General features: G+C 46.8%; 1 protein-coding gene across 2 annotated transcripts in view; it reads left to right on the top strand.

The window, feature by feature from the left end:
• The window catches only part of GNAS (GNAS complex locus), a 131577-nt gene that overhangs the window by 23440 nt on the left and 81587 nt on the right, over positions 1–26550 (top strand). Inside the window, exon 1 of one of the 2 annotated variants that reach the window (XM_048963620.1) lies at positions 23722–24301. The exons of the other annotated variant lie outside the window; for it this stretch is intronic. Within the exon in view, the coding sequence (XP_048819577.1) occupies positions 24163–24301 (139 nt within the window). The 5' untranslated portion in view covers positions 23722–24162. Of the gene's footprint in view, positions 1–23721; positions 24302–26550 lie in introns of those variants that run through there. 2 annotated transcript variants of the gene reach the window in all.

Genomic DNA, 26550 nt, shown 5'->3' on the forward strand with positions numbered 1-26550 from the left:
TTGTGCTGGTTCTCCTGTGACCTGGTGGCCCTGGCTGAAAAGCGAGCTTTCATTGCTGATCTCCTCGTTTGTCCCCCACACCTCAGGCTTTCTGCCATCCTTCTGCAAATGTCCCTGAGTCAAAAACCAGTGCACGGCAGGTACCAGCGTGCGTACTGCTGGTGTCTTAAACGTCTCCTCTCGGACGTCTGCCTGGGGCAGCGTGTAGCTGCCGAAGCAGACTCCAGCGGACCATTAAGGGGCATTCCCTGCAAAGAAACAAAGTTTCTCTCAGCGTTTTTGACAGAGGAGCTGTTTGGCTTAACCAGAAGTGCCGCCCAAGAGCCCTGAACCCACTTACTTCTTTTTTTTTTTTTTTTCCATGGAGTTTATATGTGTGTGCTTCTCTTCGTGCAGTTCCAACGCTGTGAGCAGGCAGGCTGTAGGATTGGGATTGCTAAATGCACTGTGCTTTACCACAGCTGTGGCAGATGCAGTGCCCAGTCACAGAGAAGCCTTCCAGCTGCGGCTTCTTCTTTGCCCTCCTGCCCTGGCATGCATTTCTTCCAGTTTACAAAACTCCATCATATTCCCCAAATCCCCCCCCAGCTGTTGCCAGAGGTCTGGGCAGAGCCCTGGGCCTTTGTGCAGCCTGAGGGAGGGGCCGCTCAGTGCCTCTCTCACGCTTTCTCCCTCCCAGCCTCCACTCCGCAGATGTGCTGTATGAGTCCACAGAAGATGTGAGTGCTGGGATGTGAGCTCTGCTCTGCTGTAGGAGTTACAGTTCACAAATACAACTTAAGGGTTTGAAGTTTGCGCAGGCCAGCAAGTGAATCCAGCACCTCACCAGTCACTGTGGCTGCAGCTGCCCCAGGCAGCAGTCATGCTCGCTGCCCAGCAGAACGGCGGCACTGGGGGCTGTGATGGCCCAGTAGTGGAGGAACTGTCTGCACATGGGAAAATCGGGTTGCTGTGGCTGTGCTGAATATGAGAGTTTTCTGAGGGAAGCTGAGTGCTTGTTGTGCTTGCTTGTGCCACAGCAGGGCACACCTGCGGCCCGCACACAGGCAGGGTCCTGGGCATTTCTCACCTGTTTAGTGTTTTCTAACAAAAAGCATGAGCTGGGGGTGTGGTATGGGGAAGGTGTGATGCTGAGGTGCTGTAGGAAAAGCAATTGAGTGTAGTTCCCTCTAGACAATACATCTTACAGTGCAAGTTTGGTGAAATAGACAGCGGAAGGCAAGGATAAGCACTGCAATAGTAACTATGTTGGTTCGGAGGCATTGTGCATCAGTACACGTTATTTTGGAGTTATTTGGACTTACACTGAGATCATCCCTGTACAAATCTGAATGCTTTGCTCTTATCCAAGCTATTCCAGGCTGCCCATACACTGAATAGACAACCAGCCCATCATTTCTGTAATTCTCGTAATCTAATAACTGCCTGCCAGAGCAGCAAGTAACTTCAACTGAAATCCATGATGTACTGCCTTGATGCAGATGTCTGTCCTGGAGTGAAGATTAGCTAAAAATGTACTGAAGGCTCTTCTGTGCATCAAAAGGCTGAGGTGCTCCTGGGACTGTGGCCATGCTTTGGGTTTTTTTCTTATGCCCACCTATATGGCAGGGGGGTTGGAGATTCATGATCCTTGAGGTCCCTTCCAACCCTGGCCATTCTGTGTGGGATTCTATGATATGTGTGTGTGTTTCAGAGAGTGTGACAGTTGACTGCCACAATTTCAAGGCTGAGAAGAATGCTGTGAAGGGAATAACCATATCTTCCACTAGGAACAAGGTAGCTGCTTTGTTCCATGGCAATTGGTTGTAAGAAAAGCCTCCATCCCTAGCAGCCTGGATGGACAGGCCTCCCCTCTGGGCACTGTGGAGAGTTTTGGCTGCTCACAATCCACTCATTCAGGTTTTTTGTTTGTTTTTAAGGAAGAAAAAAAAAAGAACATTAATTATTATTTGTAAAGCTTTAGTGTGTCACTACAGAGCAGCCCAAGTAATGTAATTTTACTGTAGTTACCTAGCTTAAAATATATAATTTGTTTAGTTTGCTGTTGCCCTGCTGGCCGCTGCTTTTGAGCCAGAAGTGGTCAGAAGTGCCCAGCGGTGGTGTTCGTGGCTCCATTGATTTGGAGTGGCAGTGAAAACTCTCCTTTGACGCAGACCTCGCTAGTTTAGCACTGTAGTGCCAGCAGAAACATCATGTGAATCTAGAATTTGTTTTATGAACTTGTTGTAAACCAGCCATTTTGCAGTCCTTCCAAAACTTCCAGAAACAAAGCCCACCCTGACAACTGCCTGCATGCTCCAGATCACCGTTTGCTATTCCCAAAAAGCACGCTGTTTTAGAGGCAGCACCTGTGAGAAAGTATTGCTTTCTCTGTAGCTGTAGAGGAAAACATTACAGGTACTTGCTGGCTGGAAACGAAAGATGCAGCAAGCAGCAGCTAGTTGCAAAATAGCTGCTTTAAAGCAGAAGCTGCTTGGCTCAGCCAGAGCTGAAGGGCCAGCCCCAGAATGGAATGCTTATAAAAATAAGATGGTAACCATGCAGCAGAGAAGGAGTAGAGACCAGGAAGTTTCAATGTTACATACAACACGATACGCTGCTTGGAAAAATATTGTCACAATTATAGAGATACAGGCATGAGTCCATAGTTGAAAGGCATAACTGAGTATCTATCATTAGGGCGATTTTAATCTCTCATTTCCAATTTTGTCTGTGGAAGGAACTCCTTTTGGCTTGAAAATTCTCATATGAAATGTTCAGCCAAAGTAGATGTGTCTCATTTGGGGAAAAGTTTGTAGTAATTGGTTAAGGCTGCTTTGGAATTATAGAAGAGAAGAAACTTGTCGTAGGCTTTTTCAAAACTTAACAGTGTACAGAGTTATTTAAAGAGTAACAGGATGATGGATTTCTTTTAGTTTAACTATGTTGAAGTTTTTTTGTTTTTTTGTTTTTTTTCTGCTCAAAATGAGATAAAATGCTCCTTTTCTTGTAACCTGATGGTGAAATGACATCAAGAGAGCAACTTATGAAAGCAGGAATATTGCAAATCCTCAGTTATTATGAGTAGCAGTAGCATATCTCATTTTCTGTACTTAAGAAATAGTGTGGTTTGTATGAGAAGTTTATCTCCTTTTTACGTTTTTTAGTAAAGGAAGCTGAACTCAGTGCTCATGGTTGAAAAGACAGGCTGCTCCTTGAGCTCTGATTGTATCAGAGAGACAAGTTTTGGTGGGGGCTGTGGAAAGACAAGAACTAGCAAAAGCCCTCTGACTTCACCCTTCTTCAGAAGCCTGAGGTGCTGCAGTAAGGCAACGTGGGCCAGTGAAGAAGGGGCAAATCTGATCAGTGAGGCTGACACTTTTCCTTTTCGTTGTGTCAGCTGGAGAGATGTTAAATTCGAACAGCACTCTGAGTTTAAGAATTATTAAAGAATTTATAGTTGAAATGCTAGAGAGAAGCCAGAATTACTGCTAGCCTGGCATCTTATGCATTTGGGTAAAAATGGTAAAGCAGTATTTAATCTTCTTTCTTTTTTCTTCTCCCTCTCTCTCGTGATGCATCAGGATGGCAACACAGAAACAGATTAGTTTTTTTTAATCTTTCTCCATTAAGAGTATGTCAACAAAAAATGACTTCCTGTCTTTTTAAAAAAGCTGCTGCTGAAAAGTGAGTTGATGAGCCTTCTGAGCAGTCTGCTTACAGGCAAACCGTGCCTTCCTGTGGCATCCTGTAAAGAGTGAATACCTTATTCTTCTCATTACAAATTTGTAGCAGCAATCAGTGAAATGTGGTAATAACTTTGTAAAAAATATAGCCTATGGAATAATATTTCAACAATTTATTTACTTTCCTTGCTTTCTTGAATTTATTTTACCACAAGGGGGACAGAATGGGTCATTTCTTGGGTGTTTGGTGGCAGGAAGACAACTTGTTGGTAGGTGGGTGATATTCTGCTTGCCTTTTCCCGCGTTTTGTGCATTGAAATTCCAACCTGCTTAGAATGATCTTCAATGAGGCAATTGTTCTCAAAGTGGTATTGTCCTGTGGGCCAGCCTTTGGTTAATCGTGTTATGGCCAGCTCTGTCTCTACAAAACATCCTTCCAGCTGTATCTGGGGTACGGTGTCTGTTCTGCTTGAGGTTTTGTAAATGACACAGGGGTGGAAGACACTGAGTGCACCCGTGTCTGATGGTGCACTGAGTGCTCTTGGGGCCAGCCTGTGCTGCAGCCTTGTTGTTCATACATGTCCTGGCTGATACCTGATGTCCTCCTGTCCTCAGCAAAGTGCTGGGCATCGTAGGACACGATGCAGTGTGTCCCTGCGTTGTGTGAGCCCTGTTTGGAGCCTCAATCCCTGTAGGTGTATAGGGGTATGGATGTGTCCATCGCCGTTACAGAGCTGCTGGCAAAACAGGTGCTGCCTGAGAAATGGGGTTGTGTTTGGTGTAACTGTGGCATTGATGAGCCAGATCACTTGTCTATGTGGCTTTCCCTTTTTCTTAAAGGAAATCTATTTTTTGTTATCAAAGGCAAAGATCCTCTCCAAAAGCAGTTGGAAAGGAAAATTAAAAAAAAACGGGAACAGATAAATCCATTTTCCTTCTGAAAGAAAAGTGGTGCTGGGAGGGCAGAGAGGCTTGTGGTCGCAGGAGGACAGCAGTGGAGGAGCTGTGCTGCAGGTGTCTGTGCTTGCTGAGAGCCCAGGGTTCAGCAAGTCTGTATTTTCACACGCTTGGAAAAGATAAATGTTCTGTGTGGATTTCTATATTACTAGTGTTGTTTTAAAAATCTTCAATAGAAACTGAAAGCATTTTATTTATTAGAAAGACCTGGGCTGACGTGATTCACCTCGGCGAGCACTGAGCATATTATACATATCATCTTGGTGAGGTCTACCCAGATACTGTGTGCTCTCGGAGGCTCTGCTTCTGCCAGAGATGTTGGTGTTTACTTAGCAAGCAAGGCAAAATTCTTCAGAACCAGCAAAAAAACTAGGTCTAACAAAAATAGTTTAAGTAAACAAAGATGTTTCTCTTTTGGGAGAAGGTAGCATGTGCCTGTGTAAGGACACGATCCCTACAGTCTGCCCCACCATGGTTTATAAATAAAACAAAAAATCTGCAGTGGGAGAGTTGTTTTTTTTTTTAAAAAAAAAGAGTTTAGTTGCTCTTCGTTTCCAAGTGCTCACACAGACTGCTGTTGTTTTCTGCCCACTTTTTAGACTACAGTTTTCCTATGCGGTGTTTGGGATTTATCACAAGTGCTGGCGGCTGCTGGGGGCATGGCAGCAATGCTGGGGGCTGAGCCAGCAGGCAGCCGTTCCTTGAGGTGCGGGTGGCACCTGCCAGGCCATAGCCCTGCTCTGTCACCTTGTCACCCAACAGATAATCTCTGTGGGGTGCGACAAGAGAAGTATGAAGGCAGAAAGTGGTCGCTCATTGCAGCAGCACCGATCCCACGCTTTGTGCTTGAGGTTGCAGTGACTGCTTGAGCACTGGCTGCTGGGGTGGTGCCATTTCCAAAAGCAGCAGTCTGTTTATTTTTACTTATTTTTCAATCTTTTGCCCTTTAATTTAGTGAAAGTAAATGGGCCCAGTGCTTGTGAGTGGGTAGTTCAATGTTTTCTGATCATTTCAAAAGAACAAGTAGTTGGTGATGCTGTGTTACTGTATGGAGGAGTGTCTTGCCATTGGGGCAGGGCTGATCAGTGGAAGCTGCTGCAGGCCGATGCTGCTTCCACAGTGCCACTTTCCTTACTGCACCCCATGAAAAACCAATTCCTCTTCTGCACATGTGATGAAAGGACTTTGTTTTTCAACCAAGATTAGTTTCTGTCTCAGCAAGTTCATTGGCAGTAGAGCTTGGCACAGCACAGACCTGGGGTGTCAGACGTGTGCTGCCTGTGGCATGCCCTCATTGAGAGCCAGGCTTTCGTGTTACATTGGGTCTGAAAGCAAAAACACCAGTTTGAGGACATTGTGGACCTCCAACACGGTGACTGAGCTGTGCTGTAAATCCTGTGAGGGCTGGGGGCATATGTAACTTCACTGTTACTGTAACTTAGCAGCCTAACCAGCCCCCTCCCCAGCCCTCAGTAAATCTGCACCTGCACAGCTCAGCCTGGTTGGGGATGGAGCTGAAGGCAGTGACCTTTGCTATCCAGCAGCTTTACTGTCCTCTGTTCCACCTCAGTCGTCACCTGCATTTCCAAGAAATGCATGAAATGAGCAGGACGGATTTTGTCTTTATGGGCATCCTGTGAGGCTTCTTGCCGTGGGAAAGGGTTTGTTTTTTGCTAGGAAACTTGTAGCTCTGTTTAAACTTTTTGTAGTTCATGAAAACAAGGAAGGTGCATGCGTGTAGGCTTCAGCCTAGTCACACAGCTAGTTTTATATTGCTTGAAAACGGGTTGTTTCACTTGACCTTGATGAGAGCTCAGATGAAGTTGCTGCAAAGGGCTATAACTTAAAATGTGGCATAGGAGGGTCTGGTCCTTTCTAAACCTGTCATAACTGATAAGCTAGATACTTTTCATGAGGCATTTCAGAAGGAGCATAAACAGTGGGGAAGACTCGTACTTTAATTCCAGTAGATTACTATCACTTGTCCAGGCAGAAAATTTAATTCATTTCTGCATCAAGCTGTATTTGTGGCTTAAGCTTGGATGCCTTTAAAAAGACCAGTCTTTATTTAAAGTATTTGGGTGCAGTATCAATACTTTGAAATGCAGAGAGCGACGTTCTGTTATTTAAAAGGCAGCGATAGAAAAACGTAATATCTGTGATAGTATCAGCATGCTCAGTGTCATATCGTACCACCTGAAGCTCCTTGGGACGTTTTCCTACAACCCTGTTAGATCAGACCCTGCGTGGATCAACTTCTGCACATTTTTTCAAGCCAGTGGGATTGCAAACAAGGATGTAGAGACTGCAAAGTAGTGAAATTGCAAAGGGAAGACACTGGAGTTGGAGGAAAGGGACTTTAATATTTAGTTTCTTTTTCTTGGCATTATTTAGACTCCCAAATGACAACGTTTCTAGTTTTCTAGCACAAAAGAGGCCTCACAGCGTTCAGGATCCTCTGTAAAGTCCTTGTACAGATCATTCTGTTTCCCAAACAGTTTATCTCGTTCAATGATATTTTTATTTCGCAGCTACAGTTTATACACCCTAATGTGTGGTATTTTTGGAAACCTCCCATTTATCTAACAATGAAAGCCAGGATAGAATATCAGCTTCCATTTAGATTTTCCTGAATTTTCTACCGTTAAACCAGTAATTTCTTTTAAAATTGAATTTTCTTTTAAGGAGAAAGGAGGAAATAAAGGATAATTAAAGTGCAATTTAAAACAAACAGGATAAAAAAGGAAAACAGCATCAATTTCAGATAACTCAAATAGTCTAGGTGGTCTTTACTGCAACGTGTATGTCGCTGTAAAACATATTCTGAATCGCAGGCTGTAACTGTTCTGCAGCATGCAGTGTGAGTGCTGCGAGTAAACGTGTGCTGAGCGTCGTCACGTTCAGTTGGTGCACATCAGTGCCGTGGCTTAAATACGAGCTGTGGGGAGAGACCATGGCAGTGGGGAGAGGGGATGGAATCGCAGAACGTTTGCACAAATTGACTTCTAGAAAATCAAAAAGGAGGTGGTGCATTTTGTTTTTATTAGACCCAAGCACCTGAAGGGAGCTCTGTGCAGGCAGTCGGTCACAGTAGCACTTTCATTTCTGTCACAGAGGTCTAAATAAATGAATTGGCCATCTGCAATTAATTCGCATTGTACAAATAGTTTGAAGACTGAGTAGTCTGTCTTCTGAACAGAGCAATCTATTTTTAGCTTTTCAAGCAAGCCTGTTTTGTGCTCTTTGTAGAGTCAGCGACATTCTTTCAATTTTTCAGCTTAATTAACACAAAAGAAATTGTAATCTGAGAAGGCTGCAGAAACAAGAAGCCCCTGAAAAGCATGAATTTGCAAGAAAGCAGATGATGGCAGCTTTGCAAAAGATAGGCAGCGGGCGGAAAGGAATAAGTTGAGAGCAGTTTGGGGGATTCTAACTGGGTGCTGGGAGGGCTGATTTGATTTGCAGCGAATGCTCACGGGTCCTGTAATGAATGGGGAATCCTGTAGTCTGAAAATAAGAGCTAGAGAAGGAAAAAAAAAAATCATAGCTTTCTGAAAGAGATGATAACCACTTGTAGATAAAGCAGATTTTGGTGGAATTACATACAGCTGTTTAGCCCGGGTGTGAGCATTGCTGTCTGCTCCCTGGGTGCTCAGGGACTGCTGGATCCCCTCTAGATGGACTCTGTTTGCTGTTATGGGTAAATCCATGCACATTGATTTGAATCATGCTCTAGCAAATGCAAAATCTACGTGCCTCAGACATTGTATTCTGAACTACATTTGTTAGAAGGTTTGTAGTGATGGTTTAAGGGAGAGAAGGCATAGCTTATTGTGCAGAGGGATTTTAATTAGAGTGTTAGTTCTAGAAGGAGGATGTTAAAAAACTGAATAAACAACAGACCACCAATTGCAATCATGTTAAGAAATAGTACTTTGAAATGACAACATTCTGTGCCTGCTGGCAGGTGCTTTTTTTTCCTGTTTAGGTTTATTAAATTGAGAGCATGAGTATTTCCGTGCATGAATACTGTGCTCTTGTAGCATGTAAACTTCCCAATGAAGTATCTTCCCAAGTATCTGTTAGTGGGTGCATGTTTAAAATGTGCAAACAGTGAAAGGAGAAGTCATAAACCTTCCTTCTTCAGATCTGTGCAGAGAAGCCCCACATACAGCACTGGAAAGCAGTGCGGGGAGGCAGGCAGCCTTGTCCTGCTGATTGCCACTGCGCCGTGGGAGCACAAATGGATTCCTGCAACAACCGCTGCTCCCATTGCTATTGCGATCCTAAATCACCTGTCCTGTCTTGTGACAGATAAAGTGTACATTCTGAGCTGTATAGCGTGCAGTGTGTATTTTAGAGGCATAAAAATACAGTGACGTTTCTAATGGGGTTCTTTTGCGACTGTTGTGGTAGGCAGATCAAAGAAATCCACCACAAAGATCCACCTGAGACTTCAAATACCAAAATACCCCTGAATGTCTGTATCTCCCCTTTAGATGCTGTTGAATTTCTTTCCCCTTTGAATCTCAAGTTAATCTGATTCCTTCCCAGTATTTTTGTGAAGTCCTTTTGCTCATAACAGAAGAGGTGTGCAGCAAAAGGGTTTGTTTAACAAGCTGATTTTAGTTCTTGAAACTCCAAGCACTTTCAAATATATCAAACTGAAATGGAATCCACAAGTGATTTCTGATTAAAATTCTTCAATTTCATAAATGTTCTTCAGTAGAATGCCATTGGCTTGTTCATTCTAACCAGCTTTGTAATACAAGAGCCTGACCTCGTAAAGCAAGCAGGAGGGCTGACAGTCCTCGCTTTTCCTCACTGTAGAAACAGCAAATGAAAGCTGCAGCTGGAGGAAGAAGTTCTTCTTCAGGAACAATAAGAAATGTTCACAGTTGTTGGAAAGCCCACATGGAGGGTTAAGGAGGGATAACTGACAAACAGTGCTGAAGGCAGAGGGGAGCTGTGAGCAGTGTTGGGAAGGTTCTTTGCTCACTTAGAAACTCTGGCAACCAAAGTAAGGTCATAGCTAACAGTTTCTTTGAAAGCATTCATTGCTTCAAGCTTCTCGCAGTACCAGATCTGGTGCACGTCTGTGGCTGTAACCAGCACTCGTATGAAAGCTGCTGGTCAGAGCTGAGTGTCGGTGATCGAAAGTCAGTCTGTGTGCTTCTTTTGCCCCACTGCTCACAGTGTTCAAGGAGGTAGAAGAAAATGAATGTTAATAACGTTCAGTATGTAAACAAGGAGAAGAATGCAACAGGCACAACGAATCAGTGAACTGGGATTTGCTTATTACCTGAGTTTCGCTTGCTGAAGTTTTCCATCCTGAGGTATATACAGCTGTGCCTTTTATGTCTGAGGACTGAAGATACCCATAATATTAATGGGTTAATGTGTTCACTGTTGATTTTTTTTAATAGAGGTTTGTGCGTACTGATTAAACAATTTCAATGTGTTAAAATCTTCAAGGTGGGTTTCTGTGATCTTCTCCATATTCTTGAGGTTCAATTTTAGGATCTTTGTTTAAGGAAAAGTAAATTTAATTCTTTATAATTAAGTGCAGTAAGAAAACAGGAAACGTATTTTTTTAAGCCCTGTGAGAAAGTCTGTTTAAGGATTCTTCTGTATGAAGTAAATTCTAAAATACCAATGTAGTGCAACAGTTGTAACATAGGTAAGGTACTCAGTCGTGCCATTGGCTTTTATACTCAGCCAGTTTACTTGCCAACATAAACAAAGACTTGAAGGCTTATTTTTTATTAGAATTTATTTCCATGCGCAGTTCAGGCAGAATCCACTGTGAACCTTTGAGTTCGTTCACAGTGCGCTAAGCATTGCTGAAATGGTTCTGAAGGTGGCCAACCAACATTGTCGCTTCTAAAGACAGCAAGAAGGGGTCTTCTGCTTCATTCTTCTCACGCGCTTCTCTCTTAAAAGTGATACGAAAAGGCATAAAATGTTTCCTTTTTTAAAATGCTGTGCTACTCATTGTCTTTTCTGATGAGTCGTAAGTGTGCACTGCTGAAATCTGCAGACCACCACAGCATTAAACAATGGTAAATATTCTTTGCTGCTGATTCATCCATGGGAAGGATAGATTTAGCACCCGGCCTGTGGGCACTGAGCGCTCCAACAAGCAGAGAGACAAAGAACTCCATTCCTTTAAGAGTTCAAGGGCTCTGTTTAGGTCATTGGGTGCCCACAGCCCCTCTGCTTACTCCTGGCCCTGAAAATGTCCTTCTCAGAAGTGAAGAGATATAGCCACAAAGTGGTTACCTTTGGCATCAGATGGAAACTAACCTTACTGCACAAGAGTTCTGCAGCAGGCTGCTTCCCAAAGACAGAGGGTTCAATGAAAGTATCAAGAGCCACATCACGGGCAAGCTGCAAGCAATCTTGAGAAAACTGCCTGCCCTCTTTCCATGAGGAATGGCCAGAAATCAGGGCTGGATGGTGTTCAGCTGTCCCGTCCATTTGCATGCTGTAGTCCCTCCCTCTTCAAGGAGTCTCAACGTAAGTCCTCTGCCTCTTTGTTTTACATGCAAGAGGCAAAAAGCCCTTCAAGAATTTGCAGGGTGCTTCTAATTGCAGCTTAAAGCTGATCTGCCTTGCAAAATGGAGCGAAAAACATCCATGTTGTTCGTGAAAAGGAATCACCACTGAAGAATCACTAAATTTTCGGCTGTTCCTCCTCCTCTCCCCACCTTACAGATACACTGGCAGTGTAAAACAGGAAGATGCTTTTTCCATGCCAGCTGAGGAGCGAGGAGCCACGTCAAGCAAAAGCTGCAGGTCTAAGCATAGCACTGATCTGCGGGTCAGAAGTTGGAACGCAGCCTCCTGTTCTCTTGATTAGGGCTTGTCCAGTCTAATAACCACAATTTAAAGGGCCTGATCTTTTAAAAGGGGGATGAACCTGTGACTTACATTGATTTAGATGGGTGTTGTGGCTGCCTGACAGTTCCAAAGTATTTTATCCTAGCATTGTGACTCCCTCATTTCAGATTGGAGAGTTGCTGGAGGTGAAGATAGCTTGTCTGTAATACATGGGGTTCTGGATGTCTAGAAACTTAATTTTTGAAGTATGCATCTTCGTAAATGTAACAGAGCCACTTTTAACACTAGAGTGAAAAACAGACCTTGCTGCCAACAAGAAATTGCAATTTCTTTATGCTATTGCTGCAAAGGGAATCAGACAGTAGAGGGAGCACAAGTTAACACTCACTTTCCCCCGTGCCATGGGCTAGCCACGTTAATTGTATGCAAAACAGCTAACAGAAATGGAAGAATGGAAAGGGGCAAAGCCATGTTGGTTAGTAGCGTGCTGGATGTGGATGAAAGGGTTGGAGGTAGCAGGTTAAAAGCCTGACTATTAGGGAGGAGAAGCTAAATATGGCATCTTAATACAGCACGTGGCAAGGGGCCAGATCTGTTAGTTCATAGATCTTAAGCTGTTTCCAATATTTGGGTTTGAATAGGATTAAAAACCAGAAGAGGAGATTTTTCTGGGTCTGCTTTCAACAGAGATGGAATCTCTGAAGAGCAATTTCAGTGCTATGGAATCTAAACCCAAATTCCAGTCTTATATGACCTTAGCATCCAAGCCGCAACCCGACATCATTTCTCTGTCTGTCTGTACCAAACATTTGATAACTATGCTGTACAAAATCACTTGCATGCGACTAAAAAATGTAGTTAGGTGGTTGTGGCTCCCTGGAAATAAAACCTAGCTCTCTGACAGTTGATACTTAGAACAAGAATGGTGTGCAAATGTAGCTGCTACCTCTGGTTTAAGAAAACATCGCCTCTCCGAGGTAAGATGTTCCTGTGCTGTGTGTTAGACGTGTTTGCGTTATGCAGCACCAGAGCGAGGACTGGTTGCTAACATATAAGATTTGTGAGGAATCAGCTGCATTAATGACTTTGTTATAAGTGAGGATATAAATGAAAATTACATTTATGTAACAGACTTTCCAGTATAAAAGCCAAATTTTGCTGGCTATAAACACTCAGAAAGCTTTACCATGAAAAATTACAACAATCAGGGGTTAGACATTACATTTAGAGAAAATGCAGGGCAAGGCACATGAATCTACTGCTTTTTTATCATGTTTTTCCAAGTGGAATGACTTGAGCTAAAGTTAACTTTTTACTACTTAAGAAGATTATGTGGTTCATAGAAAAATAATTCAAACTGCTTAATTTTTAAAGCTTTTTTAATAAGAAACCTTCAAAGAGGTTCATTGTAGAGTAGTATTCAAGCAGTGTAGGTAAGGTAGTTAAATATTCCCTCACTGCAATGTAGTTTGAACAACAGACTTTCATGGCACTTATACAAATATTTCTATAGATTCTTATCTGCAAGAATAGCAGCATATTTCTTTTTTTTTTTTTAATTAAAGATCATTATAATTGCTAATGTATGATTGTTTGGGGGCATATGTGAGTCAAAGTGTGGTTTAGCGAACACAGTTCTTGAGAACACCTTAATGTTCACTGAGTCCCTCCTGTGCTGTAACCTCTGTGCTGAATTAGCACATGGGCCCACGTGTGAGGTGCCCCGTGTCCTTGGCTAGGAGAGGAGCACCTCCAGGATGGATAAAAAAGCTGGGAATCAACCAAGGAGCAGAGTTTTGTAAGACAGCGACCGTTTCTCAAAGATGCTGATGAGTGGTTTGGGAAAGGAACGAAACAAAGACCCATTAAAACCAAAGCAAAGGGGCAGAAGAGGGGTTCAAATCATGAAGGGAAGATGCTCTCTCACCGTGAAGCAGAATGTTCTGGCAAGGGCAGAGGCGGACTCATGGCTGCTAGCAAAGGTGATGTCAGGACAAGAGGTGAATTCAAGCCTGTTTTGGTTTTTTTCTGTGTTGTTTTTTTTTTCCTTGCTTATGACTTTGTTGGCTTTTTTGTTCTTGTTTGAGAGGAAGTTGGGTTTTTTGTTTTTAAATTTAGTTATTTATGATTAAGAGGTTCCTTTGTTAAACCAATATTACTTTATTTTGTAATCCTTTAAGGATGCTACTGGAAAACCAGAGTTTCTCACAGCCAGTATACCCTGGGGCAATGTACCTGAAGAGCTGTCTCCAGAAAATTGGGCCATAAGTGTTGATGTGCCCAGATATGTGGCTTGTATGATGGGGTGTGCTTCGGCTCGGGTCTTCAAAGCTAGTTGGTGATGATTCATTTGTGATGCATATCTGTCCAGGCATGAGAACTTGATGCAATAAAAAGATTTCTTACTCAGGTATTAAGAGACCATAACAATTACATAATTGTTACTAGGGCAGGAGGTCTCAAGTCATGTTAGATTATTACTGTCACGTCTTGCCCCATCTTCCTGTCTGTGTGCAGACCAGTTTGGTATGTTGGGATGCAGCCAGTGAATGTGTGGACTTCCACCACCTCTCACTGAGTCACTGCAGGTTTCAAATTGATGTTTCTATAGAGAAAGACAACTTGGGCAGTGAGATCTTGGACCTGCAGTCCATTCTCTTAGTGGGAGTAGTGTTTCAGCACTTTGCATTCTTCATTTCATAATACAATAATTCCTTTACCAGAGAGCTGAAACTAAGAGAGTTCTTTTGTTCATCTCAGGCAAGCAAGGCTCAGACAAGGGAATTCGTAGCCTTTGTCACTTTGTACACTGAAATCTGTTTAAGGGTACAGTTTTCAGACATGATAGCATTCTTTCATGTCTTTAGTGCACAGTTTGATTCTGTAGTTTGTGTATTCCAGATTGAGCCATCATAGCTATGCCTTCCCAGCTTTTGGCTTGTCCAGTGTGGGTTGATGCAGTCACTTCATAGAGTCTGAATTCCATTCTTGTTGGTTTTTTGTTTGTTTGTTTGTTTTTCTTCAAGACAGCTTTTAGGATGAAGAAGAAATTATTCTTGTTCCCAGGCTGAAAGCGGGGAGGTGGTCTGTATTGGTAGAGCGTGGTAGTTCTGTTTCTGCTTTGTGGCCGTCATTGTTTGACTGAACTGAGTCTCCCCAGCAGAGTTGAAGCTTTAGTCCATCATAAAGAGTATGCTATAAAACAAATGCAAACCAATCCTGTTGCCAAAATGCTGTTCACAGCATGAAACTGAGTTCTCATTTTGATGGGGTGTGTTTTCAGTGTGTCGCAGTCGCCGTTATCCCTTTTGCCCGTCAGAGCTGTGACTTATGAACTCCCTACGCAGTTCCTTGCTCAAGGAAAGCGAAAACAGGAAGCTGGGACTCCATTTTTCTTTCAAATGAATATTAATGGGAACTGTTCTGGGCTACTGCTCGGCTCCATGATAATACACATGGCCATTCATGAAATGGTGCAGACAGAAGAGACGATTAGGAATACAGAATTTAAGACTGAATTTTGAAAAGGCAGCATAGGAACTTCGGGCCCCAAAATATCCTCGTACGCTTTGGCTTTACTTCACGCTATCAGCCAGGATTCTCCTTACAGCACTGCAATATTCATAATGAAGAAATAAATCCACCCCTTCCTGTGTGCCTCACGACACGCAGCGCTGTGTGTGCTCAGCACATGTGTAGTTTTGATAAAGAGACGTTATCGAGACTGAAATCATTTTAAACAAAACAAATAATGTGGCTGCCCAGCGCTTCCTCTGGAAGTGTTTCCTTGGACAAAAATCGTCCTTAACACTCTCATGTATGGAGTTAGTATATCCCTCAGTAACGCCTGTTCGCAGAATGAGTGTTTCAGGGTAAATGTCTGACTGTGTGCTTTATATATAGGGTGTGAAGTTCAGCCATGCGGGAGGGCCCTGCCTGCAGCCTGGCCGGGGGGCAGGCCTTGCTGTGCTCGGTGTGCAGCCTGGGTGCCATCCCACGGCTTGGGGCTCCCTGTGGGCATGGGGCGCTGCAGCCAACGAGGGCCTCGATGTGGGACAGCGGTGCTGCAGAGCCCTGGGTTCCCTGCCCCATGGCGTGAACGCTGGGCCGGCTCCTTGGCTGATTTGAGGGCAGGGTGAGCGTCCATCAGAGAGCTGTGAGGCTGCGGGTGTCCGTGCGAAATGTAGGCTGTGCTCGCAGAGCCCGTGGCCGTTCGGTGGGGCTGCTGCGGGCTGCCGGCTGCCAGCAGCTCAGCTGTGTGCTGTTTGCTCAGCAGAGACGAAACTGCAAAGAGCCGATTGCTTGAGGAGCAGATCGGGCGCTCAGACAGTGTGTGCATGGGGCGTTGGAAAAACAAATTGGTTATTTTAACACCAAAGAGCAGAAAGCAAACCTGGAGGTGATCTGCAAGAGAGCGCGCCGCTGGGTTTCTGCCCTGTTTGATACTTTATGGCGTACAAAGAAAGATTGAGAAGTGTGGAGGCTTTTTTTTTTTTTTTCCCCTTAAGTTTCAAAATAAAAAGTATCTTTGTCTGATACTTTGCAGCAAGCATGCTGGTTCTGGCTTCCCCTGGTCTTGCTGCAAGGCCTGTGGGAGAAGGGCTCAAAGAATACCAGCAGCTTTCTCAGCGTTTTCATTAAGAAAAGCAGTGTCTTAAGAGAGGCCGCTTGCTCATTTAATGTTCTTGAGAATGTCTGGGTTAAAATAGGTGTTAATAAAAAGAAGGCAGTCTATTAAAATTGCTTCCTTTTTGAATAATCTCTGTATGATGAAACGTATAACTGAAGGGCTTAAAGGTCAAAAGTGAGACCAGGGCCCCTTGGTTCTCGATTCTGTGCAGACATGTCGGAAGCGAACAGCTTACAACCTATGTGACAGAGGCAGATAAAAGAGAGTTGGGAAAAGAGGCACAGGAGGGGGAAGTGGCTCTGCAGGGTCACGCACGGAGCGATGGCTGTGCTGGATCAAACGGCCCACGCCAGGTCAGCCCTTCTGGATCTCGTACCTCTGTTTAATCCCCGAGCCCACCTCTTTCCCTTGGACGTTTTTGTTGGGTACTGTGAGCGTTTGAGCAGGCCTGTGAGCAGGGTTAATTCAGACGTTGCATTTGAGCAGAATGGATGCTGAGGATATGCCCTGCGCTGGGTCTGTACACAAGCAGAGCCTGCACCACTGCTTCTTTTAATGTAGCAGAGGCAGCGTGCTGGGACTGGGGCTCCTGGGGCTGGGTCCAGAGCCTGGACTTCTGCCTGCTTATTGCAGCCCTGGCCGGTGTCTGAGCGGCAGCAACAAGAAGAGTCTTCCCTCGCACACCTAAAGGCTGACAGACAGTTGCTTGTTTTATATGGCTTGCTAAAATCTAGATAAAACCACCGGAAAGACTTAGCGGGAGCATTGGAAAAGGGTCTAAATTCTGCAACCGCCCGAGGGGATGTGGGGCACCCTAATTTAACATCAAGGCCCTTAAGAAGTACTGATGCTGTTAGTTTGCCAGACAGCCAGATTCTTCCAGGAAAAATAGGGTACAAGAGACCCCTATTCTATAATTGTATACTTGTAATCTGTGTGTGATTTAAGACCTAGGCTTAAAAGTTTTCTATGTAAAGAAAAAGATGGGGGAAAATCCCCTTTTTGAAAGAGGATGCTTTCAGGCCTTTTGCAGTGCAGGGAAAGAGGGAAGAAATCATAGTTCAGTTGCTCCTTGCAGGCCATCTCTGTTAATGGCTCCTGGTATTGAGGGTGCTGTGGTTTGCCAGGACTAAAATGTAAAGTCATTCTGAGTGCGAAAACCTGATCACTCTATTAAAAGAAAAAGAAAAAAAAAAAAAAAAGAGAGGAATGTTTACAACCCATTAAAACCTGTGTGACAACTTAACAAAAACTGTTTCAACAATCCTCTTATTCCCCTTCCTGCTATCTCCATAACATGCAGTGCACGTTGCTGGTGCCCTGCACACGGTGCTGTTGGAGCCATGCTGAGCACTGCGGGCTGCTGGCACCACCCTGGGATCCAGGAACCTCCTGCCCTGCTCACCTCGGGCTGGAGAGAAGCCTGGGGCTGCTTGCTGCCTCACAGAGCTCTCTGGAACCTGGGCTTTAGCCTCTACTACTGCTGCCTCTGTGGGCTTTGTGACCTGGGCATAGCAAGAATTAGAACAGAATAATTCTTTCCTAAAGGAGCAGGTCTGGCGTGAATGTTGATAAATATTGAAACTAAATCTGAGAAACGAGATGTTCCATTCTTATTTTTATTTTTATTTTTGAATCAGCATTCCATATGTGTTATGCACGGCTCGGATGTGCTCGCACTTTTGTTACATAAGAGCTGTTTGGTTTTTTTGTGAAGTGCAGTGCAGAATGCATGAGCAGCGAGGAGTATCACGAGAAAAACTGCAAGAAAACGAGGAACGCAAGTAGTTGAAAAGCTGTTACTCAGTATTTTATTTCCATAATCCCATGAGTTCCTTAAAGTTCCTTTTAATGTTTCTGAGAAAAAGCTTCGAAGTGAAAGGAGGGAGGCACAATTTTTTTTCCTCTGGTTTAAAGGAAGGTCTCGGTTAATTCTATTAGTAGACTTTGGGCTTGTTTTTATTTAAAAACAAAACAAAAACCCCTCTCAAGTTTAGAATTTCTGTATGGAAACATTCTTCTCCTTTGCCAGAGAGGGAAGTATCTCGTTTTCATTCTGTTTGTGTTGGAGTATCTGCACTTAAATGTTTTGTGTTTGTTCTTTATTGAATACATTAGTGGTGCATTAATTTCTTCCTGACAATGCTGGTTTTATTGCACTCAGATAGGCCCGCTCTTTCCCATATGACAGACAAACTCGTCGTTCTGCTTGGTGACCCTGCTTTGCCCTCCTGGGCTTTAATTGATAACGCCTTAATTTCCAACCTGCTTTACCTTTTAATGCTTTTTAAAGTGATTTCTGTTCTGATCACTGCAGGAGAAACAACAACAACAACCAAAAAACCCAGGTTGGATTCCTACTCCAACTCCAATCTATTTGCTTTGTTTTTCCTTTTTTAGATTATTGTTTGGCTTCAGTTTGCTTGCTTCTCCTTTAAACAGGCTTGGGATTACTCAAGGGTTCCTTGTTCAGCAGGCCAAAGGGTAATTTGGAGACTTTGAAACTGTCTCCCTTTTTATCACCAAGTTTTGTTCTTCCAAGAGTCCAAAGGATTTTGTGGGCTGATAGCTGGAGGAGATGCCTCCTTCTAAGGAAGGCGTAAGCTGCCGCCCGGATCCATTGCACGGCGCCGCTGCCGGGCCTCAGACAGATGGGAAAAAATGGATCCAAGTCTGAACCGGAGCCTTAATTAACCCTCATATAACACTAATGAAAAGACTGAGTTTATTGGGGATTAAATGCACTGAGATCACTAGATGAGACATTCACCAAAGGCCCGCAGCTCTGCTTTCCGAAAGCTAGAAATACTGAGAGACTTCAGAGCAGAGAAGTAACCAACATATAGCGTGCACTGCTACAAACTGTCCTTTAACTGAAGAAGTCCATCTGTCCCGGAGATAATGCTACGTTTGGAAGAAGGAGGGCTGTCAGGGCTGCCAGCCCGGCGTTGGGAGCTTCCAGGACAGCAGAACAATGCCTGGAGTGGTGTGGGCTGCGTGAGAAACATCACAGCTATTTCTGCAAAAGGCTGTAATCCTCAGAGGTGCTTTTTCAGCACCTTCCTAATATGAATTTACTCACTGCTTTCTTCTTTATTTTTCCCAAAACTTTAAATCCTTGGAAAAGAAATATTAATTAAAAAAAAAAAAAAAAAAAAAAAAAAAAACAAGCACTAAAACCAAACCAACCAGTCCTAACAAACAAAGAAAAAACCCACTCTCCAAAATCTTACTTTTTTACAGGGCCGTGCAAAGATTTCGAATGAATCCCACAGTGGGGAAGCACAGATATTTTAAATAAAAAGGCAAGGTAGAAACATAGTATCAACAGCAGATGCTTGGTTGTGGGGCACAGATGCTCAGTGAGCAAAGGCTGAAGCTCTGTTCCCCTGGGGATGGCACACTGCTGTGGTCAGCAGCTCTGCCCCGCGCTCCTCGGTGGGGAGCAGGCACACAGTGAGCAGCGGTGCAGGAGGTGCCTCAGTGCATGGCTGCAGCTGCATTTTCAGAGTAGCAGGGAATTGCTGTGTGTTTGCTGTACATTGATCCACACACCTGACAGCTTTAAGTAGGAGAGCGTTTCTTCTGTCTTTTGTTTTTTTTTCCGTGCACACCTGGCTCTTTGTAGGTGCACCCTGGTAGCACGGAGAAGGAGGTTACCAACTGCAGCCTGGATTTTTAAGTGGAAAATGTCTAAATCAGAGACAAAAGTGTTGCTGTAAGAACCATTTGTTTCGTGTGTTCTCCACGTTAACTGGGCTCCCTATCCTTCCATTAGAAAGCCTTGCTGAAAATAAGCTGTTTCCTATAAACAGAAACAAAGGAAATCGTGCGGTTAGGTGACCACTGTTGCTTTTACTTTTTGAGCTGAAAATGTTGTCCTGTCTGCAGCAGTGGGAACTGCTCTAGATGCCGTTCCAGTACAGGACAGGCTGACAGCCTCCCCAGAGCTGCGGTGCCATTTGACTGTGGTTGCTAAGGGATGCTCAAGCGTGATGTAGTCTCTGTCTTTCCTTCCAAATGAACACACTGGTTTGGTCACAACTCCACCCCCACAGCTCACAGCCAAAAGTTTGTGAGGTCGTGTTCTCTCTGGACAGCATGGTCCCATAAGCAGCTGTGCAACTGTGAAAAATAATTAGCTGATTGGCTTTTCTGTAGGCTGGGGCATCCAAAGTGCTCAGTACTTTCAACTTCCCAACAAATGTGGATTGTTTGCAATAGGAAACAGGGTTATTTGTCACCCTGGAGGGTTTAGGAGGCATTGTGTTATAAGATGAACGTCCTGATCACATTTCCTGTGAATGCAAAGGGTAACTAGTGAACCCAAATTAAATAAAGAATGGAGAGGCACTAAATGTCATGTGTCAGAATATCAAAATCTAAACTTACAATTAGCTCCAAGAACAACTGCTGCATGTACACTGTCCAGCCAGAGGTTGTGAATTCCCACTTACCCGCTCAGGTTCCTCGTGCTGTGCAGGCAGGCAGACTGCCACAAGAATGCGTTACAACAGCTCTATGCAACAGACCATAAAGTATTAAAATAGGAAAAAGACCTGAGGATTGTCATCCTTAGAATGTAGAAGTTAGGCCAGCTAAAAATTAAGTAAAGTTACCAAGTAGAATGAAGTGGATTACAGGTGTATGAAACCTTCCCGTGCACATCCTCCACCAGCGTCCCATTAAGATGTTCATAAGTTCAAGCAGTTCTGCTGTCTCTCCCTGCAGTCTGAGCCAGCAGACTTAAGTCTTCTAATGAATGTCTCTTTCACCCACTTCCACGTTCACGTTATCTTGTGATTTTGGAAAATATTTCTCCCTGCCATGCAGCAGTGTCCTTTGACACTCTTTAGAGTACTATCAGTCCTCAGACTGATTTGTATCATTCAGGCTCTGCACTTTACCAGTGCAGGGAGTTAGGGGTCAGGCTTTGCATGCGCTTCCCCTTCTGAAGGCAGTAGTCTTGTAAATAACCAAGAACCTCAGTTTCATGAGGTGGAAGCTAATGCCACTTGTTCCATGGTTTACTCTGAAGGCACCATCATCAGCATTGTGTCGTTTAAATATGCAAAAAGTATGAGGACAATGTTTTGGTATGCCTGCTATTCAAATGGTGCTTTCTTACAAACAGAAAAAAAAACCATAGCAATTAATGTCTTGGAAAGATCGATCAGTGCCTTATGTCTTATGTCGTACACTTCAGAAGTCTGTAACTGTCGGAAGGTTTAACAGTTTGGAAGCGAGGGTTGTTGGTTTTACAGCTTACAGCCCTCTTCATACTTGGTAACATTTGAAATACGGTGATCTAATTCTTCACCCATCATAAGCAAACAGGAGTTTTGTAAGTGAGCTGTGTTTGTTCCTCCTCCAGCTGCCTCACGCTCTGCTCAGCCTCAGAGCACAGCAGTGCAGAGCCAGACCTGCTTTGTGCTCAGACAGCGACCTGCGCTCTGCTGGCACCTGCACAACGGGACTCGGTCAATTCTACAGCGTATTTCCTGCTCCCCTTTCCCTGCTCTAGCTCTGCTCGCTGCTTGTGAAGATTTGAGCCCTTTGTGCACCTCCAGCAATGTTTTTTTTTATCTTGTTTGTGGATTCCTTTGTGAACTGCTGGAGGCCCGAGAGCTGCTCCCTTCCCCCTTTCGCGCTGGGGTTGGGGCACATTCTCCCCTCTGCCCGAGGTGGCAGGTACTGGCAGTGCTGCATTCCCCTCATATCTGCTGCCATCAGAAAGCAGGGAGGTTTTATAGTTTTCAGTCTGAATTCTGCAGTATTGATTCTTTTATATCTTGTAAATGTCACAGTTAAAATACGGTTTAATAATAACTACATGGAAATAATACCAGTAAATACAAAAACTGTAACAGATACAAGGAATTATTATAATCTTTATTTCAAGTTAACGGGCAATTCTGAGCCAAGTTTCTCTGAGTCCTTTGGAAATTGCCTTGGCGTAAAACACTCAAAGGCGGCAATGGGAGTCTCCAAATCTCTTAGGCCCTGCGTTCCCCAAAGCTGTAGCATTTAAAATCACAGGGAAAGTCCCAGTAAATCCTCTGAGGCTGAGGCTTGGCCATGGAGTCCCTGCTTCCCTGGAGGCCCACTCCTCTCCCAGCTCTGAAGCAGACGCATCTGCTGACACTGAACGTGACCTTCTGATTGTTTGCTCTCTTCACATAATTATTTTACTGTAGGTGGCTCTAAATATAGTAACTGGGTGACGTAAGAAGGTGTGTGCATGGGAATAGCATTGGGGATAATTGATGTTGCAAGTGGGGATAAGTAATTTATGTAAGGGACATTTCACTAATCTCAGGTGTAGAGGAAAAACGTCTGTGTGTTTTAAGGAGCCAGGAAAAGCACAAATCTTTGGTTTTTGAGCATAGCTGATAAGCCTCTGCATGAAAACTACTGAGCAGCTTATAGGATGAAGTTTCCAAAACTGTTAGAAAATAAAACGGAGGCGGGTGGCTGGTGAGATGGTGGGTGGAAGCGCTGTGCACACCGAGCTGTGCTGTGCCCAGCCCGTCTGCTTCGCCCAGCCTGACTCGGCTGTAAGTCGGCTCTGTCAGTCGGCTCCGTGTCCCGGGACAGTCCCGGGTGGGTGAGGGCAGCCCGGCGCTGGGCTCAGCAGCACCCACATAAGGGAGCATCGCCCCACTGTCTGCACGGTGGTTCTGTAGTGAACTGGGCGAACGTTCCGAAGTTCATCAGATGTGGAAATATAAGGGCACATAAATATTTAACGCAGTGAGGTCTGCGGGAATTACTCTGAATTACTATGAAGTGCCCTCGGGCACCGCCCCGTTAAAATCGATTCGAAACGTTACGACTTTAACCCTCCCCTCCCCAAAGCCCTGCAAATCTTTTTGGGGCCGCTGTCATCCGCGGCTCGTTCCAGGGACGCTCAGCTCAGCCGGCTGCGGTGCAGCTCCGCGCTCGGCCCCGACCCGGCTCTGCGCGGACCCCCGGCCCAGTTCGAAGAGGGCGCCGGCGGCGGCGCGGGCTGACGCGGCCGTCATGTGAGCGGTTCCGCTCCCAGCGTTCAGCGAGGGCCGCTCGCCCCACCCCGCCGCTCTGCCTCCTCTGCGCGGCTCAATAGGGGAAGAAAAAAAAAAAAAAAAGAGAGAGAGACAGCCAGGAGAAATGCGAGAGAGAGGAGGAAAATAAGACAGGAGAAAATCCTCCCGTGAGAGGACAGCGTTTGCTCCGGGGAGAAGCGAAAGGGGCTTGAAAAAAAAAAATTCCCCTTTCTACTCCCGCTGTGTTTTCTGGAGAAGCCGAGAGGATTCAGCTGCCTGGAAACCTAATGTGAAAAAAAAAAAAAAGCAAAAAGGAGGAAAAAAAAAAAGCGGGGGGGGGTTTGGATCGGACCCCCCCGGCCCCGCAGGGAGGAAAGGAGCGGCGGAGCGGCGCGGAGGCTCCGACGAGGGACGGGGAGCGGCGGAGGCGCGCGGGGACAGGCGAGGAAGAGACGTTTCCCGATCCTCCCCGCCGCGGCTTCGGGGAGGTTTCCGCGCCTGCAGCCCGTGCCTTGGATCTAAAGAGGATTAATTTTTTTTCCTTTTTTTTTTTTTTTTTTTTTTGGGGGGGGGGTGGGGGGGTGGGGGTGGCACAGAAGCTGGATTTTTTCCCGTGCGTGCGGCGCGGGGGGCGCGATTTCTGTTCCGCCTGACGGAGCCGCGGCCCGGCCCGGCCATCACCGAGCGCTCCGCAGCGCGCTCCGTCGCGGCCCCCCCCGGGGAAAGGTGCGCTGAGGGGATCGGCGCGGGGCCGAGCGGGGGGGGCGGGGAGGAGAAGCAGCTGCAGCTGCCGGGGAGGAGGCCCCGGCGGAGCGGCAGCAAAGTCATCGCCATCGGCCCCCCCTTGGCTGGCTCCGGGCTCGGCTCTCTCCATGTCTCTGGCTCTGGGCAGCGGCCGCCACAGCAGCGAGTAGGGGGGGAGGAGGAGGAGGAGGAGGAAGAAGAAGAAGGCAGCCCGGGAGAGTGCCTCCCTCCCTCCCCCCGGCAGCCCCGGCCGCCTCCCGTCCCCGCGCCCCGCGTCCCCTGCCGCCCCCTCCCCAAGATGGGCTGCTTAGGGAACAGCAAGACGGAGGATCAGCGCAACGAGGAGAAGGCGCAGCGGGAGGCCAACAAGAAAATCGAGAAGCAGCTGCAGAAGGACAAGCAGGTCTATAGGGCCACGCACCGGCTCCTGCTGCTGGGTAAGGGGCCGCGGGCCGCGTCCTCCGCGGCGGGCGGAGGGGAGGAGGGCAGGAAGGCAGGAAGGAGGTCGGCGGGGCCGCGCGCGGTCCCTCTGCCCCCTGCCCGGGCGCGGGGAGGCCGGCGGGAGAGGTGGGGCCCGGGGAAGCGGATCCGCGGGGCCCACCCGTTTCGCGGGGCCGGGGGCGGCCTGCAGCCCCGCCGGGCCCGAGCGCTCGGCCGAGCCGGGGAGGTGGGCGCGGAGGCGGCGGGGCCGGGGGGGGTCCGGGCACCGCCCGCGGGGGGCTCGGGCGGGCTACGCGGATACGGGAGCCGTTCCGTGCCGGGCGGGAGAGACGCGGGGCCGGAGGGCGAGTGGAGCCTCGGCGGGAGGAGGGCGGCGGGGATGCCGGGCGGCGGGGAGCGCCGTGCCCGAGGGAGCCGGGGAGGTAAACGGGGCCGGGCGCCGCGGGGAAGGCCGGCGCGGCACGAGCTCGGCGGGCCCGGGGCGCTGCCCGCCGCCCTCGGGGGCTGAGGGAGAGGAGGAAGAGGAAAGGAGGAAGTCGGGGAATTCTTGGGGGGGGACGCGGAGAGGATGTTGATCCCGGAGGGAAGAGCGGCGGCCGCGCTCGAGGCTGAGCGTGCGGGGCGGCGCGGGGCCGGGCTGCGGGCCGGGATCCGGGAGGCGGCGGCGGCGGTCCGCCCCGGCTGCGTGCGGTACGGAACAGCCGCTGCGGACCGCGGGTGGGGGTTACGGGAAAGAGAGGCCGGAACGGTTATCGGAGAGCGAACGCTCCCGCACTTACGGCTTCAAAGTGTTTGGGAGTGTTTTAACATAAGGCGCGATGAGGGCATCGCGAGGCTCGGCGAGCGGCAGAGGCCAGGCCGCACCGAGCGGGGAGCGGGCTGCGTGTGTGCCCCGACCGGCCGCAGCCTCTAAGTGCCCGTTTAAAGAGGGAGGTGTGACGTGCTGGAGCTGCGGCGGCACCCGTGGAGCTGAAAAGTCGCTCGGCGCTGAGCAGAAATCTTCCAGCGGTGCGGTTTGGAGTTCAGCGAGCAGCAAGCAGCCCGGCCTGCTGTGCTGGGACTGAGCACTGTGTGCGTGGAGCCGTTCCTCACCAGCTGGATCGCTTCTGTGACACGCAGGGGCTTCCTTGGATTTTTTTCTTTGTTTTCTTCAGTTCGGGTGACTGAAAAATTGTTTGGATCTTTGCAAATAAAATGCTGCAGGTGCGTAGCAGTGGCCGTAGGGTCCTCTGTGCGTGTGGCTGTGCTGGCACAGCTGCTGGCAGCCTTGCCTGCTGTGGGCAATCTGCAGCAGAAACTTACTGTGCAAGTAGTGAGACTCACGTCTCCATGGTGTTACTTTTGCTTTTTGAGACACGTTACGTGGAACCACCAAATGCTCTGGAAGTGCAGGGCAGTCTCAGTATTTTCAGATCGCATTCAAATAATGCCACAGAATCGCAGCTCGGTGAGCCTGCAGCCCATCCTGCTGCACAGGGGCCCCGCTCCATCCGCAGGCTGAAATTCATGGAACTATCCTTGGTGGTGAAGTTAAAACGTGTGCATCGATGTTTGCAAGAACAGAGCCGTAACAAGCTGCCAGTTACGGAAATAGGCTTATTCAGAAATGTGGCTGTAACACTTAATTTTGGTTCACTGCTGCTGTATCCGATCCAGAGACGCCAGGTATGTCAATGCCAAGCTGTATGCATTTGCAGCAACAGCAATCTCCATTTTTGGACTTAGCGACATCGAGATCTTGGCTGGAAGTGCTTTTGATTAGCAGACATAATTTAAAGTCACATCTGAAATAGGGATTTAGCATGTGTTACTGCTCCTGAACAGTTTGCTGTTGCGAAGAGGACCCCATCTGTGCCCCCTGGAGGTGCTCAGTGTCTCTGCCTGCCGGGATGGGGGTGCAGGGTGTGTGCCCGAGGGGTGCAGCCGGGGCACAGCGCATCTGTCACAGCCCTGGTTCAGGGGATGTGCTGCTTGCACAGAGCACTGCAGGCAAGCCCTGCTCCCTGCGTCTTACCAACTGGTCAGTAAGGCGAGGGGAAAGGAGCGAGACTCTGGTATTGTGGCAAAACGTGCGGACTGATTTTATGGAGAGAAGAGCAGAGCTGTTAGGAATTCATGAGGGGGAAGGGAAGGGAAGGAAAGCAGAAAGTGGAGAGGAGTGCATCTGTCAGAAAATGAACTTCCAAGTGTAGCTGCTAAAATACAGTTTTGAACATGAGGCTCAAAATGGAGGCTTGTGCTGTCA

This window comes from Lagopus muta, chromosome 16 (assembly GCF_023343835.1).
Source record: "Lagopus muta isolate bLagMut1 chromosome 16, bLagMut1 primary, whole genome shotgun sequence".
Taxonomy (NCBI): Eukaryota; Metazoa; Chordata; class Aves; order Galliformes; family Phasianidae; genus Lagopus; species Lagopus muta.